Source organism: Taudactylus pleione, unplaced genomic scaffold, assembly GCF_031769625.1.
Source record: "Taudactylus pleione unplaced genomic scaffold, aTauple2 ptg000138l, whole genome shotgun sequence".
NCBI classification, from domain to species: Eukaryota; Metazoa; Chordata; class Amphibia; order Anura; family Myobatrachidae; genus Taudactylus; species Taudactylus pleione.
The window spans coordinates 5,088,251-5,104,669 of NW_028284540.1; the positions used below are offsets into that span (position 1 = coordinate 5,088,251).

Here is a 16,419-nt window from a genome sequence, read left to right on the forward strand (position 1 = left end):
CCCTACCCTTGATCCTAATATGCTCTCCCCAACTACCGACCCATCTGTCTACACCCTTTTGCATCCAAACTCCTTGAGCATATTGTTTACAACCACCTTACCACCTTTCTTTCCTCCCTCTCTCTCCTTGACCCTTTTCAATCTGGCTACAAATCCTTCATTCACTTGGTATATGTGACACTGCCCTCACCTTGCTGTCCTCCTACCTCTCTGACTGATCCTTTTCTGTCTCCTCACATGACTCCTCTTCCCCCCACATCCTCTTACAGTAGGTGTTCCCCAAAGTTCTGTCCTTGGACCTCTCCTATTCTCCCTCTATACATCAACTCTAGGTGAACACATCAGCTCTTTTGACCTCCAATATCATCTCTATGCTGATGATACTCAGATCTACCTTTCCTCCCCTGACCTCTCCCCCTCTCTACTCATTCATATCTCCAACTTTCTCTCTGCTATCTCTTCCTGGATGTCCCAATGATTTCTTAAACTTAATACATCTAAGACTGAGCTAATCATCTTCCCACCTTCCCCCATAACCTCACTTCTCACTATTTCTTTATCAATTGATGGCACAACTATCTTCTCTAGCCACAAAGTGTGCTGTCTTGGAGTTATCCTGGACTCTTCCCTCTCCTTCAAACTCCATATACAGCATCTATCGCAGTCCTGTCATTTCCATCTCAAAAATATATCCAAGATCAGACCCTTTCTCACCCAAGATGCTACTAAAACACTCATACACTCACCGGTCATCTCCAGACTGAATTACTGTAATCTCCTCCTATCTGGCCTGCCCAACTCCCATCTCTCTCCTCTCCAGTCTGTCCTCAATGCTGCTCCTTGGCTCAATTTCCTCTACAAATGTTCTACAGTACAGAACCCTCTAGCCCTCTCCTACAAGCCCTCCACAGGCTTCCCTCTCCCTTCAGAACCCAATTCAAGGTTCTTATACTTGCTTACAAAGCACCCAGCCAATCCTCTCCCTTTTACATCTCTGACCTTATCTCCCTTCACTCTCCTGGCCGCCCTCTTTGTTCAACAAATTCACTCTACATCCATGCCAACTGATTACTTCCTCCCACTCCCACCTCCAAGATTTTGCACTTGCTGCTCCCCACCTTTGGAACTCTCTCTCTCCCCATCAGACTCTCCACCTCTCTACAATCCTTCAAACGAGCTCTCAAGACCCATTACTTCATCAAAGCCTTCCAGCTCTCATGCTAACCTGCTGCTACATGCTCCTTCCTCCCTGTCTACCCCATCTGTTTCATGCCTGTTTGTCTTCCCTTACCTTTATAATGTAAGCTCTTACGAGAAGTGCCCTCTACCCTCTTGGGCTTCTCTTTACTTTATTTTCATTTACTCCTTACTCCCCACTAGGGCACCTAACATTTGGTTTTGCTGTTGCTAATTGGATGGTCACTTATTTGTTTATGTACTTTGTAAGGCACTGTGGAACCTTAGAAAATGAAGCTCTGCCATGCAATTTACCCTCTATAGGACTCATTGTGAGTTGGACAGAATTTGCTTCTAATTCACAACTGCAAAATGTGTCCTTAAAACATCCATATTTTGTTTAGTTTGTGGATCTGGGTGAATCTCAAGATGCATCCAACTCTGCATGAGTAGCATATGCGCATGTTTTACTCCTGGACAAAACAATAGTATATGACCTCGTTTAAACCAGAAGATGTGGCTTTACAGTTGTAAGTGGTAGTAACATAACTACCAAAGTTGCAGTACACAATTCATACATAATATAGTACATCAATAATGATAAAATTAAAACTTATTGTGCTGCTGATCCTAAATAGTAGGTTCACGACACCTTAAAATAATATTACATACATAAAAATATTTAGAAAAATAGCATTGAGAGTATTTATATTTTTGGTAAGAAGAACGTAATAAAACATAAGAATTCTAGAAGTCTCAGTTATTTGTCATTCCTTATATTTACATACAAAAGTCCAAATAAAAATAGTTTACAAATACTTTTTTGCAGCGTCTTTAATGACCTAATGGTAATGCAATTTCTGCATATGATAGACATAAAAGGCGTTGAATACAATTAGAGGTGAATTTTCTATCTTCTATTTTCTTTCTTCCAAATTCTTCTTTTCAATGCTATTTTCTCTCTAATATCTTCTTTTTAATGTATCTCTTAAGTTACACTCATGGCAATATGTGCAGGTTATGATATGGCAGCAGAAGTAGCTTTTTAGCAGCCAGGTCACATGTTTCACAATCAATTCTGTCAGGAAGTAACAAGAACAGTCAATGTTACTTCCAGACAGAAGTGATTGTGATACACCTGTGATCTGGCTATAGAAAAACTACTTCTGCTGCCATACATAATAAACTGCACATATTGCCATAAGTGTTACTGAAGATATACATTAAAAAATTCCAAAGAAAGAAAATAGCTTTAAAAGAAAGAATTTGGAAGAAAGAAAATAAAAAATAGAAAATTCACCTCTAATTGTTTACAACGCCTCTTATATCTATCACATGATGTAAGTGCATTACTATTAGAGCGTGAAAGACGCTGCAAGAAAGTTTTCGTAACCTATTTTTATATGTACTTTGTATGTAAATATAAATAACAGTTAAAAGAAAGAACAAATACCCAAGACATATCATTCTGAAAAGTTTTATTACATTCTTTTTGCCAAAAAACAAAAAACAAACTCAGTGCTATTATTCTAAATATTTTTATGTATGTTCAATATAGTAGTAGTCTACATGTCTGGACAGTGGGTTTGATTCAAAGATGTACGCTAACCCGATGGTTAGTGCACATCTCCGATAGTGGGAGGACTGCGCATGCGCAGGAGGTGTACTGCGCATGTGCAGCCCTCCGTCTGCGAGTTTGCTAGCAGAGTCTCACACCCACAGCCTGATTGTCAGGCTGCGACATTTAGGATGTGGAGCAGGGGTTTCCTGGGCAGCATTCCCAGAAATGGAGGCGTGTCACCCCATTTTTCCTGGAGGGATGAGGCCAGGGTCTGCGTGGGTGCATGCAGACTTCCTGACCTCGCAAGCTGGCAGGACCAAGTCAGGCTGCGGTAATGACAGGTGGAGGACAAAGTGGCCTTTGAATGTTACAGTGGCCACAGTGGAGCAGCCATGTTGTAAGCTGAACAAATATTCACGAAAAGGCACTAATTATTCACTTGTAACTAGTGTCTTCAATGGGGCAGGAGGCAATTTGAAATTAGTGACCCTGTTCCTAGTTTATGAAGCACAAAAGGCTGAGGCACAGCAAAAATCATCTTTAGAGATCCCATGCACCTCAGTTTGTGCAAAATAATGTAGGCTTCTGCCAAAATGCATACGTTACCATTGCAAGATGAGCTGGATCTGCTGAGGAGAAAAATATTCCACTGGACGAAGGGAAGAATTAGGTACAGGTTGAGTCTCCCATATCCAAATATTCCGAAATACGGAATTATTTTAGCATGACTGAGATAGTGAGACCTTTGCTTTTTGAGGCTTCAATGTACACAAACTTTATTTAAGGCAAATTAATTTCATGTATATACAAAAATTTGTTTGAGCCACAACATTTTTGAAAATATTGTATAAAATGACCTGCAGGCTGTGTGTATAAGGTGTATATAAAACATAAATGCATTCTGTGTTTAGAGATTTGGGTCCCATATCTCATTATGGTATATTCCAAAATACGGAATATACCGATATCCAAACTACCCCTGGTCCGAAGCATTTTGGTAATGGAAGACTCAACCTGTATATAGAGAATTTTTTTCTGGCAAAGTATGGCATCGACATACCAATGTACCTAGTTTTCTGGACCAAAGCTGTTGTAGTTGGATACAAGAGGTGGATGTCACATGGGTTACTGAATGGCATTGTTGAGGTCTATTTCTTTTGTGAATAAAGGGCGGAGTAAAAACTATAAGGCATGTAACACCTGGGAGTCTGAAGATGTCTGTTACGTCCTGATTTTGATTTGAGCAGGGACCTGCAGTATTGATTGATTGGGTAGTACTCCCTTCATTGTAATGTATAGAGTGTAGAATTGTGTGTAACAAGTAAATAATAAGCAAACACCAGAGCTGCTGAAAGTGTATTTTTCATTACTGAACTCCATTTGCAACATGGCTGCTGGGGGGATCTTCCGGGGCAGAGACCAATAATTGTGAGGTCACTTCCAGTGATCCGGCAGATACATCTACATAGAGTGTTGCCCAGCACCTTCAGCTTATTTTGCATATATTCTTACTTAAACTAAACACTAAACATTTTGTGTTCAGTTTTTTTTTATCATTGTGGTCCAGATATAGCACACATCAAATTGTATTATTCTGCCATTGTATAGCCTAGGTAGTAGGCTTTCTCCAGACGTAATCTTAACATTAAACACAAAAAACCCTGATATATTTTTCTTACAATGCCATGGCTAAATGCAAGGGTTGCTTTTAAATCACTCAAAACTTTTGAAGTCATAGTGAGAACTGCATCAATTTGCAATGACAGACAATAAGCTGTGAGTATTGATTCACAGGCCGAAATACTGAAAATATAAAATGATTAACAAATTAGTAGCATGTGCGCCCTCCCACTTCTCAAACAGCTCTAGACCCTAAACAGCCTAGGCTACTTTCCAGCCTAGGCTGCTTTCCACTAACCAATAATGGAGACCAAAAATGTAAAGTCTCTGATAATGAAAACAGGCTCTAGAATTAGGCCAATGAGGCCAGAGCTGGCACCTCCCTGAGGCTACCTGCCCAGTTCTGAGGTTCCCAATGCCATGAATTTTGCAAACAAGGGTTTATTAGGAGTATTATATTCTATTAAAGCTTCATCGAAAATTACATGTGTGTGTTTTTTTTATTATGGAATACTGTGCAGTCTTTGGTACAGTTGTACTGTGGTAGCAAAATTGACACTCCATGGGACTGATTCAGAGTTAGAATCACTTATAGAAAAATAGAAAAAGAGCAATTTGCTCCTGGAATAAACCAAGGGGTGCAAATGCAGAGAAAATACTGACAAATTCCAGTGAGCTTTGTTTTTCAGTGACATTTAAATTTAAGCTATGGCACACCCTTCCTAACTATAAATCTCTCTCCACATTTTAAATCAGCCCTACCTACAGTATAATGTGTTTTTGCCAAGGTGCAAATTGTGCTTTTTTTACTTTTTTTTTTTTAAATTTGCTTTTAACCCTAAATCAGGCCCCATGGGTCTAAATCTTACCAATGTGCTGACCAGCCTGGGCTGATACTTACTATGACAGAGGAACTCCTAATTTCCCTGTTTTTATGAAGACTGTCTAGAGTTGATATTGAGTATTCTGCAAAGGGCATGGTGTCCATTTGCTAGCTATTTATTTGTTTTATTACACAGTGCAGCATTTCTCCAGATGTAACTGTCAATCATTTGTAGTTATCCACTATTCAGCAGAGCATGTTTTTTTCTCTCAAAGTGATTGACAGTTACCTTCACTCAAACAACAGATGCTGCTGATTCATTAATTACAACAAGGATGTGATTATAGTTATTTGATTCTCAAAGCACAGGATGCAAGCACTGCATACTAGCATTCATCTGAAAGTGCCATCAGGTTGCAGAAAATTGTATTGCAGATAACGTCTATTGTAGCTTTAGGAGACAGTTGATATAAGGTTTCCTCCAACTAAATTGAACAGTGTTAGACAGGGTTGGACTGGCCCACAGGGGTACAGGGGAAATCCCCGGTGGGCCCCACTGCCTGTGGGACCACCCTCCTCTTTTAGGTGTCAGGTTCCAGACCTCAAATTATAGATTGTTATCTAGACGGCCAATTACCTGGAGGAGCAGAACCACTGATCAACATTGAGGCTTGGTTTCCTTCTATAGAAACTACTGTACATCAAGATTTTATTAATGGATAGTCAAGTGTCTATGGTAGCTGGCCACACCCCTTAAGCATGGCCCCTACCACTGAATTTTCCCGGTGAGCCCTACATGCCCCAGTCCAACACAGGTGTTAGAAGAGAAATTGTTGCTTACTATGGGTCTGATTCAGAGTTGGAAGCAAACCCAATGGTTTGCATACAACTCTGATGGTTGGTGGACTGTGTGTTTGCCAGACCGATACTGCAAATGTGCAGAACAAGTTCTTCAAGCTTACATGCAGCACCCCCAAGCCACAGCATGGCTGCTTGTGTGAAAGGAAGGGGCGGCACTGTCTGCCTTTCCAGATAACGGTGGCATGTCGGCCCCATTTTCTGGGAGTGCCAAGGTAAGTGTCTGAGTCTTCTAACACAGATTTACTGGCCTGGCAAGCGGGCAGGAGAAGGCCATTCTGGGTAAGCTTAGGCCGGTGCTGCAAACATTGCTATCGAAGACGCAGCTGCTGTGCAAAAGCATAGACCTCTTATTCAGACCCTATATCTGTAATTATTCAGCAATTGAGCCTGCTTCCTGAACGTGTATGTGTATGTGGTAAATGGTCTAATGTTAATTAGCTTTTTCTGATGCATTTATTAATGTTGCCATATATTTACATTAATATATAAAGTAGTGTCCTTCTGCATGCAATGCACCATGTTCTTCTATAAGACTCAGCGATCAATCTCACAAATAATATCTCGTCTTCACTCTAAGGGGGAGATGTACTAAGCTCTGGAAAGTGATACATTGGAGAGTGATAAAGTACCAGCCACTCAGCTCCTCACTGTTATGTTACAGGCTGTGTTTGAAAAATGACAGAAACTGAGTGGTTGGTAGTTCATCACTTTCCAATTTATCACTTTTCAGAGCTTAGCACATCTGCTCCACAGGGTCTTACGCAGAATCGGAGATACTGTAATTCTATCCCAAAATTCTGTACCAGTAGCATATGTGCACAGTTTATGACAGGCATACAACACATACAGTACCAGTCATTTGGCATTTGGTATATTGGCAAAAGTTGCCTTCACTATAAGCAACAATAAAACTTCAAATACTTTTCTAATACATTAAAACAATTTCATGTCTTGTATAGAAGACAAAAAAGAACAACTTGGCTTAAAAAACGTATATGCACATGCTTAATATGTGCCCAAGCAATACAGAAATCGACAAGCAGAATTTTTACAAACAGCCAATCACAAATGGTTTGTTATTTCTGTAGGGGTGTAGGGAGGGCGGTTCCACCAGAGCGCAAGCTCCAGGCTCAGAAGTTGCCAGAGGGTGCTCTGAATTCAGACTCTGGAAGCAGCTATCAAATAGCTGACAGCCTGACGGGTCCGTATCCAGCCTGCCAGGTGCTGTGGATACAGAGCAGCAGCAGCAGCAGCAGCAGCAGCAGCAGCTCTAATCCTGCCTTCCTGCTGCTCTAGTGAGACTCCGTGGTTAGAGGAGCTTGTGCTGAGCCCTAATTGGTGGAGCTCAACACATGCTCATCTGACCCCAGTAGAGGGTCAGGCTACAGCAGCATATTGACAGGGATTTATCCTGTAACATGGAGGAAGAAGCTGCCACATAAAGGTGAGAGAGGTTATACTCCAGTTATTCTGTCTAATTATGTCTATGACCCTCCCTGCCTGTATGTGTGTAGGTGTGACCCCTTCTGCCTGTATGTGTGACCCTGCCTGTCTGTGTATATAAATGTATGTGTGACCCTGCCTATATGTGTGTATGCATGTATGTATGTATGTGTTAACCTGCCTGTATGTATGTGTGACCCTGCCTGTATGTGTGTATGTATGTATGTGTGATCCTGCCTAAATGTATGTGTGACCCTGCCTGTATGTGTGTATTATGTATGTATTGTGACAGGGTCAGCATAATTCCACATTAAGTAAATGTAGAATATCCAGATCTCCTAGGTTTGGCAGAGCAAAGGCATTAGGATTGTGAAATGTCCAGTCCAGGTGTTGCCTCAATCAGAGTCTGGAAAGGCAGCTGATTACAGACACCTGTGTGAGGCTGGTTTAAGAACTGCAGTGACACTGTGGAAACTGAGCCTGACGGTAAGATAGTCGCCCAGCTTATAGGCACGGGGGGTGACTAGTGTTAGGGGTCCTGGACCTGCAAGTCCACTGAAGAAATATTGCTATTTGGAAGACTTTGTGTAACATCTTGCCTGTGAAACTGCCATAACCTGTATACCTGCCTGTGGTTAGCAATAAAGCTACTGAAGGATTTTACACGGACTATGTGATTTTTGGCAGATTATGTATGTATGTGTGATCCTGCCTGCATGTGTGTATGTATGTATGTATGTTTGTATGCATGTATGTATGTATGTACATACTTAGGTACAGTATGTGTGACCCTGCCTGTATGGATGTCTGACCCTAACCTTCCCCCAGTGGTGCCTAACCCTTACCCCCCCTTTCCCTAGCCTAACCCTAACCCTCCCGTGGGGGGTGTCTGACCCTGTCCCCCCGGGAGTCACTAAACCTACCCCCCCCCACAGCAAAGAGCTCCCAACGCCCGGCTTACCTACATTAGACACCTATCTTTAGTCCCATGCCGGGCTTTCATTGTCGGGATTTCGGCGGTCGGCATTTCGATTGCCGGCATCCTGACTACATTCCAGTTGGAATATATCTAGCCCTCTATGCCAGAGTTTGATGCTGCCCCAATTGTTTATTTCCCTATAATTTATTATTATTATTATTATTATTATTATTATTATTATCCTTTATTTATATGGCGCCACAAGTGTTCCGCAGCGCCTTACATAGTACATAGAACTAATAGGTGAACAAGAAACAAGTAACTTACAGTACATTATAGTGCAGGACAAGGACACAACTTATATACATTGCTGAAATAGTGATTAAAACACTCACAATAAGCTGCCGGGAGTTGGCAGTCACGTGTTAGGTGCCCTATGGGGAGTAGAGAGTAGAAGAAAATGTAAAGAGAAGCACATGAGGGAAGAGGTCCCTGCTCGTAAGAACTTACATTCTAAGGGGAGGGGCAGACAGACAGGTGTGACACAGAAGGGGAAGATAGGAAGGAAAGAGCATGAGGTGGGTTAGGATGAGTGCTGGAAGGCCTTGAAGAAGTAGTGGGTCTTGAGAGCCCGTTTGAAGATTTGTAGAGAGGTGGAGAGTCTGATGGGGAGAGGGAGAGCATTCCAAAGGTAGGGAGCAGCACGGGCAAAATCTCGGATGCGGGAGTGGGAGGAAGTAATCAGTTGGCAAGAGAGGCGGCATGCATTAGTTGAGCGAAGTGGGCGGGCGGGAGTGTGAAGGGAGAGAAGGTCAGAAATGTATGCGGGAGAGGATTTGGTGAGGGCTTTGTAGGCGAATGTAAGAACCTTAAATTGGCATCTGAAGGGGAAGGGGAGCCAGTGTTGGGCTTGAAGGAGAGGGGAAGCAGATGTAGAACGTCTGGAGAGGAAGATGAGCCGAGCAGCAGCATTGAGAACAGATTGTAGTGGAGAGAGGTGAGAGACTGGGAGGCCAGCTAGGAGAAGGTTACAGTAGTCCAATCTGGATATGACCAGTGAGTGGATGAGGGTTTTAGTGGCATCCTGGGTGAGGAAGGGTCTAATCCTGGAGATATTTTTTAGGTGAAAATGGCAGGACTGCGAGAGGTGCTGAATGTGCGGTTTAAAGGAGAGGGAGGAGTCTAGGATAACTCCAAGACAGCGCACTTTGGGGCTAGAGGAAATAGTTGTGCCATCAATAGATAATGAAATTGTGGAAAGTGATGTAGTGGAAGAGGGTGGGAAGATGATCAGCTCAGTCTTAGACATGTTAAGTTTAAGAAAGCAATGGGACATCCATGAAGAGACAGCAGAGAGACAGTTGGAGATACGGGTAAGGAGCTCAGGGGTGAGCTCAGGGGTGGAAAGGTAAATTTGAGTATCATCTGCATACAGATGATATTGGAGGTCAAAGGAGTTAATGAGTTCACCTAAAGAGGATGTATATAGGGAGAAAAGGAGAGGTCCAAGAACAGAACCTTGGGGAACTCCTACTGTTAGTGGAAGTGGAGGGGAAGAGGAGTCATGAGAGGACACAGCGAAGGAACGATCAGAGAGGTAGGAGGATAGCCAGGAGAGGGCAGTGTCACGTAGACCGAGAGAGTAAAGGATTTGCAGGAGGAGAGGGTGGTCGACAGTGTCAAATGCAGCAGAGAGGTCAAGGAGAATGAGCAGAGAGTAGTGGCCCTTGGATTTGGCAGCAAGGAGGTCGTTGCTGACTTTCGTGAGGGCAGTTTCAGTAGAGTGGAGAGATCGGAAGCCAGATTGAAATGAGTCAAGGTGGGAGTGGGAGGAAAGAAAGGTGGTAAGGCGGGTGTAGACAATACGCTCAAGGAGTTTGGAAGCAAAAGGGAGAAGAGAGATGGGTCGATAGTTGGAAAGTATGTTAGGATCAAGGGTAGGTTTTTTAAGAATGGGGGAGACAAGAGCATGTTTGAATGCAGAAGGGACAGTGCCAGATGATAGGGAGAGATTAAGGAGGTGAGCCAGATGGGAACAGGCAGAAGGAGACAGGTGGGAGAGGAGACGGGAACGGATAGGGTCAAGAGGGGAGGTGGAAGGAGGGGAGGACCGGATGAGGGCCATGACTTCCTCTCCAGAAGCAGGGGAGAAGGATGTCAGAGTTGGTGAGACAGAAGGGGAGGGGTGGTAAGGGCAAGGAGGGGGAGGAGTGCTGAGGGTCTGATGGGATATGATGTCCTCACGTATGGAGTCAATTTTAAATGTAAAGTGGGTGGCAAAGTCGAGGGCAGAGAGTGAGGAGGGAAGGCAAGGAGGGGAAGGGCAGAGTAGGGAGTTGAAAGTGGCAAAGAGACGCCGGGGGTTTGAGGACTGGGAGGAGATGAGGTTCTTGAAATATGTTTGTTTGGAGAGAGACAGGGCAGCACTGTAGGAAGAGAGAATAAATTTGAAATGGAGGAAGTCAGCCTTAGAGCGTGACTTTCTCCACTGACGCTCTGCAATTCTTGAACACTTTTGTAGGTATCTGGTGCATTTGGAATGCCAGGGTTGTGGTGTGGATCTGCCAGGGTGAGTAGTTATTGCTGGAGCAACAGAATCAAGAGCAGAAGTAAGGGAGGAATTGTACAGGGAAGTAGCTTGTTCAGGACAGGAGAGAGAAATGATAGGGGAGAGAAGAGAGTCCAGCAGGGAGGAAAAAGCAACAGTGTCAATAGCCTCAATATTACGCTTAGTAATGGTAGCCTTAGGAGTTAAAGGAGGGGAAGGAGAGAGGGATAGGTTAAAAGAGAGAAGGTGAAGGTCAGAGAGGGGGAATGGGCAATTGGAGTAATCAGAAATATCACAACGGTGCGTAAAGACCAGGTCTAGTGAGTGCCCACTCACATGGGAGGGTGAGGAGGTCCATTGGGCGAGACCAAATGAAGAGGTGAGGGTAAGGAGTTTAGTTGCAGAGGATTCTGTGGGAATGTCAATAGGAATATTAAAATCACCTAGGATAATGGAGGGAAGATCTGAGGAGAGAAAGTGAGGGAGCCAGGAAGCCACATACTGGACACACCTCCTCCCTGGCACACTTGGGGAGGGTCGCTGTAGCACGTATGTGCTGCGGGTGCCCTGGCCACATGCTACACCTCTATATTTCTGTCCACTGCCACTGTCATTATATGGCATTGTATCTGCCCCTGACCACCCAAAAATATTATGGTTTTTCCAGGAGTATATTCATCTTTTCCCAGTCTGCATGTGTTTGCATTTGTACAAACACACTCAGAGGTAAATTTACTAAAGTGAGAGTTTTTAGAAGTGGAGATATTGCCCATAGCAGCCAATCAGATTCTACTTAACATTTAACAAGCACTATCTAGAAGATAATAGCTAGAATCTGATTGGTTGCGATGGGCAACCTCTCCACTTCTATAAACTCTCACTTTAGAAAATTTACCCCTTAATGTCTATGTTAGAATGTCCTTCTCTCCCTGTCCCATCTCTCCAGTTTGTGAAAGTACCAGAATCACAGAAATTTGCATAGCCGCACATTTTCTGGTCATGCACAAAGCATTACAAGCTATGCCAACTGGAGCAGTACTCACTCTTTCTGAGCGCCGAGAGGGAGGGGGAGCAGGTACTAATTACCCATATGCAAACCTGTTGGAGGGACCTGGTGGGAGCCTGGTGTAACTGCTGAGGGGGGACAAATTTGTAGTCCATCTGTGTAGAGCACTGTGTTGCTACCCAGCGCTCTACATTGTATTTTCCATTTTTTTCTGAAGGGGGCATGGCCATACCTCCCAATTTTGGCCACACCGCCTTCAGTACCTGGGCCTTATGGCTGTCTCAACATCCCTGGCCTCAGGCGGATGGTGCTGACCATAGACCATTCAACCTAAAATCACCACTATTTTCTAATTATGAGGCTTAAACAACTACTGCTCTAGCACAAAATGGACATTTGTTTCAACAATTAAACCATTTAAATTTAGGTGCAGATATATATCTAAAATTTGATCTATACAAAATAGAGGAATTCTGTATCCTGCTTAAATCAATGCATTCAGATTAGTTGAATACAATGTCAAAGAAAGTAGCTACATGTGATATTAAAGTGTCTAGTCTTATCGGGTAGCTGTGATAACAAACACATGTAATTCCCCTTAAACTCACATTTTAAAAGAAAACTACTTACTATATGCACAGCCATAGACTTCAATTCTCATTCCAATCCTCCCAGTTGGATTCCACTCTAATGGAACAAATCGTAGGAACCTGGCTTTTATGGAATGCTGGAACTTGTGGTTCACCACACCGTCTGCATTTGTGTTTCCTGAAAACATCTGTAGATAAAGAGAAACAATATATTAAGACAAAAACTTCCATTACGATATGATACCTGTTCACACAGCAGCAGAATAGTTAAATGTCACACTGGAAACTGTCTTCTAATTGTCCTTGGTCTGATTGAGAGAAAAAAGTCCAGAAAGTGATGGAATTAGCATCTCCAATGTGCTGCACTTTCAATCTGCTAATTTACAATGACCTTTAATAAACTCTGTTTGTGATGCAGAAAATCTCCTATCTGATGTCTTAGTGCATGTCCAGGCAGGAACGCTTATTAAAGCCTTGATAGATGTCAGTCTTGGGAACAGATATTGTATTTAGCAAAGGTTTAAAAGGTTAGAACATCTAAAAAAAAATAACAACTACAGATTTCTTTCAGATTCCACAATATATTGGAATTATTCTACTGCCATAAACTACAATATTGCAGCATGTGTCATCTGAATATAACAGCAAAGCCCAATTATAATCTGATGGAAATTGATCGGATCATTATCGGACATGATGGTAAATGCAGTTATTAGACGGGGAAGATGTAACAAACCTTGGAAAGAGATAAACAACCAATCATCTTATAACTGCCATTTTACAGGTTGATTGGTTGGTATCTTTGTCTATCTCCAAGATTTCATAAATCCCCCCCTCCCTCCCCCAAAGTGCACAGTAACACTGTCACCTGCAATATTCAGTAACACATTACTGTATTGTGTTTATGTGCAAAAAAATACATGTACTTCATGTATTAACCTTTACACTTGATGTGATTCCCAGGTCCTGCTCCCATTCTGTCTTTATAGATTGTATTCATCCACTTTATTTTTATTGTATCTTAAATGTAATTCTCAGTATGATATTGCCCTGTGTAACTGGAATATTTTAAATAGATTTTTTTAACCCATTTTTAGAGCAGACTCAGAGCACAATAGTGTGACCGGGTCACTAATGGTCACTCATTAGAAATGAATGGGGAAACGCTAATTGACTTAGAGGCAATTAGAACATCCTTATTCATTTCTATGAAGTGACACTCTGCAGCCGGCCAGTCTGTCAGGATTTTTTTTTTTGCCAAGTGTTGGAATGCTACATGGAACAAAAAGGATGTAACCCCTGTATTTTGTAAGCAATAAATTGGTGAAAGAGATAAGTGTTTTTTTAATAAATGTATGCCATATTCGGTGCATGTTGTGTTTATTTTATAATTTTTTTGCAGGTGAACTACAAGCACCAGTAGGCTCTCAATATCCAGGCATAAGTGCAGGGGCAGAACTATGGGAGACAATGAAGCCACCTGCCGCCAGCACTGAAGGGGCACCTTCTCCATTGCCCACAATATATTCACCCCACTTAAGCTACTCTATATTAGTGTTTTTGTGCATATGTAATAGATAGATAGATAGATAGATAGATAGATAGATAGATAGATAGATAGATAGATAGATAGTAGATATGTACCATATTTATTTTCCCTTTTTTTAGGGGGGAACCAAATTATAACTTGCCTCCGGGTGTCTGGGATGAATTTACGCCACTGCACAAGTGCCATCATGCCGGGGCAAGCTTACTGGGACTTATAGGCCATCTGTAAAGTAAAATAATATTAACTATTTAATCACTATTAGCCCAGTACCCATCACCTCATGGGGTGGGGAAGAGCCCTGGGTTTCTTGATTGTCCCTCTGGAGGTCCAGGGCTAGTTTTTGATTTCGGGAAGAGGGGAATCCCATGCATTTTTCTTTAACATTTACCTATTCTCTCCTTCATCATCTTTTTTTTTTCCTTTTGTACTCTCTGTTTCTCCCTTTTTTCTTTTCTCTATGTTAAATATAAAAATGTAGAACAGTTGGCAATATCCTGATTACTTATTACTTGATTTTACATAGTTTGTACAGGGCTGTAACTAGGGTGGTGCGGCCGGTGCCACCACCCACCACAATCTCTCCACAGGGTGCCTGCTGCTTATAGTGCTCGGCACCCAGCTCTGAAAGAACAGCAGTCGGCAGCTTCCCCCCTTTATGTGACATTGCCTCCCAGCAACCTCAAGTCCTGTTTAGTCTATTGGGCCGGGAGAGACGTCATTACGTCTTGGCGTCTCTCCACCCAAGGCTCCCACAGTTCATAAGGTGAGGTGAGGAGCTGTTGGGTGGTTAAGGTGCAGCCATAACCGACTATAGGCAAACTCCGTGCAAGTGGCCGCACATGGGTGCCGGGATCCACCCACCTGCTACCATTATTATTTTATGCTCAGGAGGAAGGCACAGTGAGGGGAGGTGGTGGAGGGGCAGCACGGTATGGCGCTGGTCCCGGGGGACCTATAATTCAGTACAATGAGTAATTTATGCTGTTATCATTATCCTGATGTCCTGCTGTGACTATTTGTTGTTATCACAATATCCAGCTTCTGCTATCATGTGTACTTTATCTTTGTACCTTTACTGACAATTCAATAAAAAAGATTTTTAATAAAATACAGGCTGAATATTCATAAGTATCACAGTGATTATTAAATGGGGCCATTTTCTGTGAGTGAAAACAGTGATTTCATACTGTAAGGGATAATTTACTAAAATGAGAGTTTTTAGAAGTGGAACTGTTGCCTATAGCAACTAATCAGATTATAACTATTATGTTCTAGAAGGTGCTAGTTATATGCTAAGTAGAATCTGATTGTTTGCTATTGGCAACATCTCCACTTCTAAAAACACTCACTTTAGTTTATATACCCCTAAGTGTCATTTGTTATTACAGTTTTTGTTTTTTAAATTAACCATGGTCTTTTCCCTAATGATTATGCAGGTGAAATCAACTGGTAAATGAGGGAATTGGCCTGGAGAGTGTTTATTTAGTTAATCTTACTTTTATCTATACTACAGTATGTTTGTATAGTGGACACTGGGCCTGATTCAGACCTGCTCGCGAGCGCTGAGCGCTCGCAAACGGGTCGATGGTGCCCTAGTGCGCATGTGCACGACGGAGGGAGCTCCGTCGTGTGCATGCGCGAGACCCGCATAGCGATGGCCAGCCGTCGCTATTGGTCTCGCACCAAAGGGGGCGTGCTGTCGATGGTGAGTGACAGCACGCCCCCTTTGGTGGGTGTGTCGGGGGCGTTGCTGCCCAGACGGAGGCGTTCCCATGGGAATGCCTACCGTCTGGGGCCGGCCCCACTGACATCACTAGTGATGTCAGTGGGAGTGCTTTTGGCTCTGATAGTGCTCCTGGGCTTGTGGCAGCGAGACCCTACCGCAGGGTCTCGTCACAAGCCCGATGGTCGCGATGGTCTTGACCATCGTGACCATCTTTTTGGCCGCTCGCATAAGCTGTGGGTGGTCACCCAAGCTATGCGAGCGGCCAGGAGGCCGCTCCAATTTTAGGTAGGAGGGCCCTGATTCAGAGCGAGCGCTCTGGTCAGAGCGTCCAGCTCTGAATCAGGCCCAGTGTTCTTAGGAATCCCATTCCCACTATACTGGGACATTTCTCAATGGCCCAACTGGTCTAGCATGGAGCTGATTTCTACTTTATTAAAGGTCCCCTTGGTCAAAGTCAACCTATTTCTAGTAAAAATAAGCACAGGCTGTATAGCTCTGGTGCTGATTTTCTTTTTTTACTAGCGGAGCTTTTCACATTCATTTAAAATAGTCCATTCATTTCCATTAGCTGTCTGCATGCGGTAGAGACACATTTAA

The 16,419-nt window shown here is 43.0% G+C and overlaps 1 protein-coding gene across 1 annotated transcript in view; it reads right to left on the reverse strand.

Annotated features, from left to right (window-relative positions):
• The window catches only part of CNTNAP5 (contactin associated protein family member 5), a 621,635-nt gene that overhangs the window by 355,828 nt on the left and 249,388 nt on the right, over positions 1–16,419 (reverse strand). Inside the window, exon 4 of the mRNA XM_088473678.1 lies at positions 12,588–12,735. Coding sequence (XP_088329804.1) covers positions 12,588–12,735 — 148 coding nt within the window. The remainder of the gene's footprint in view (positions 1–12,587; positions 12,736–16,419) is intronic.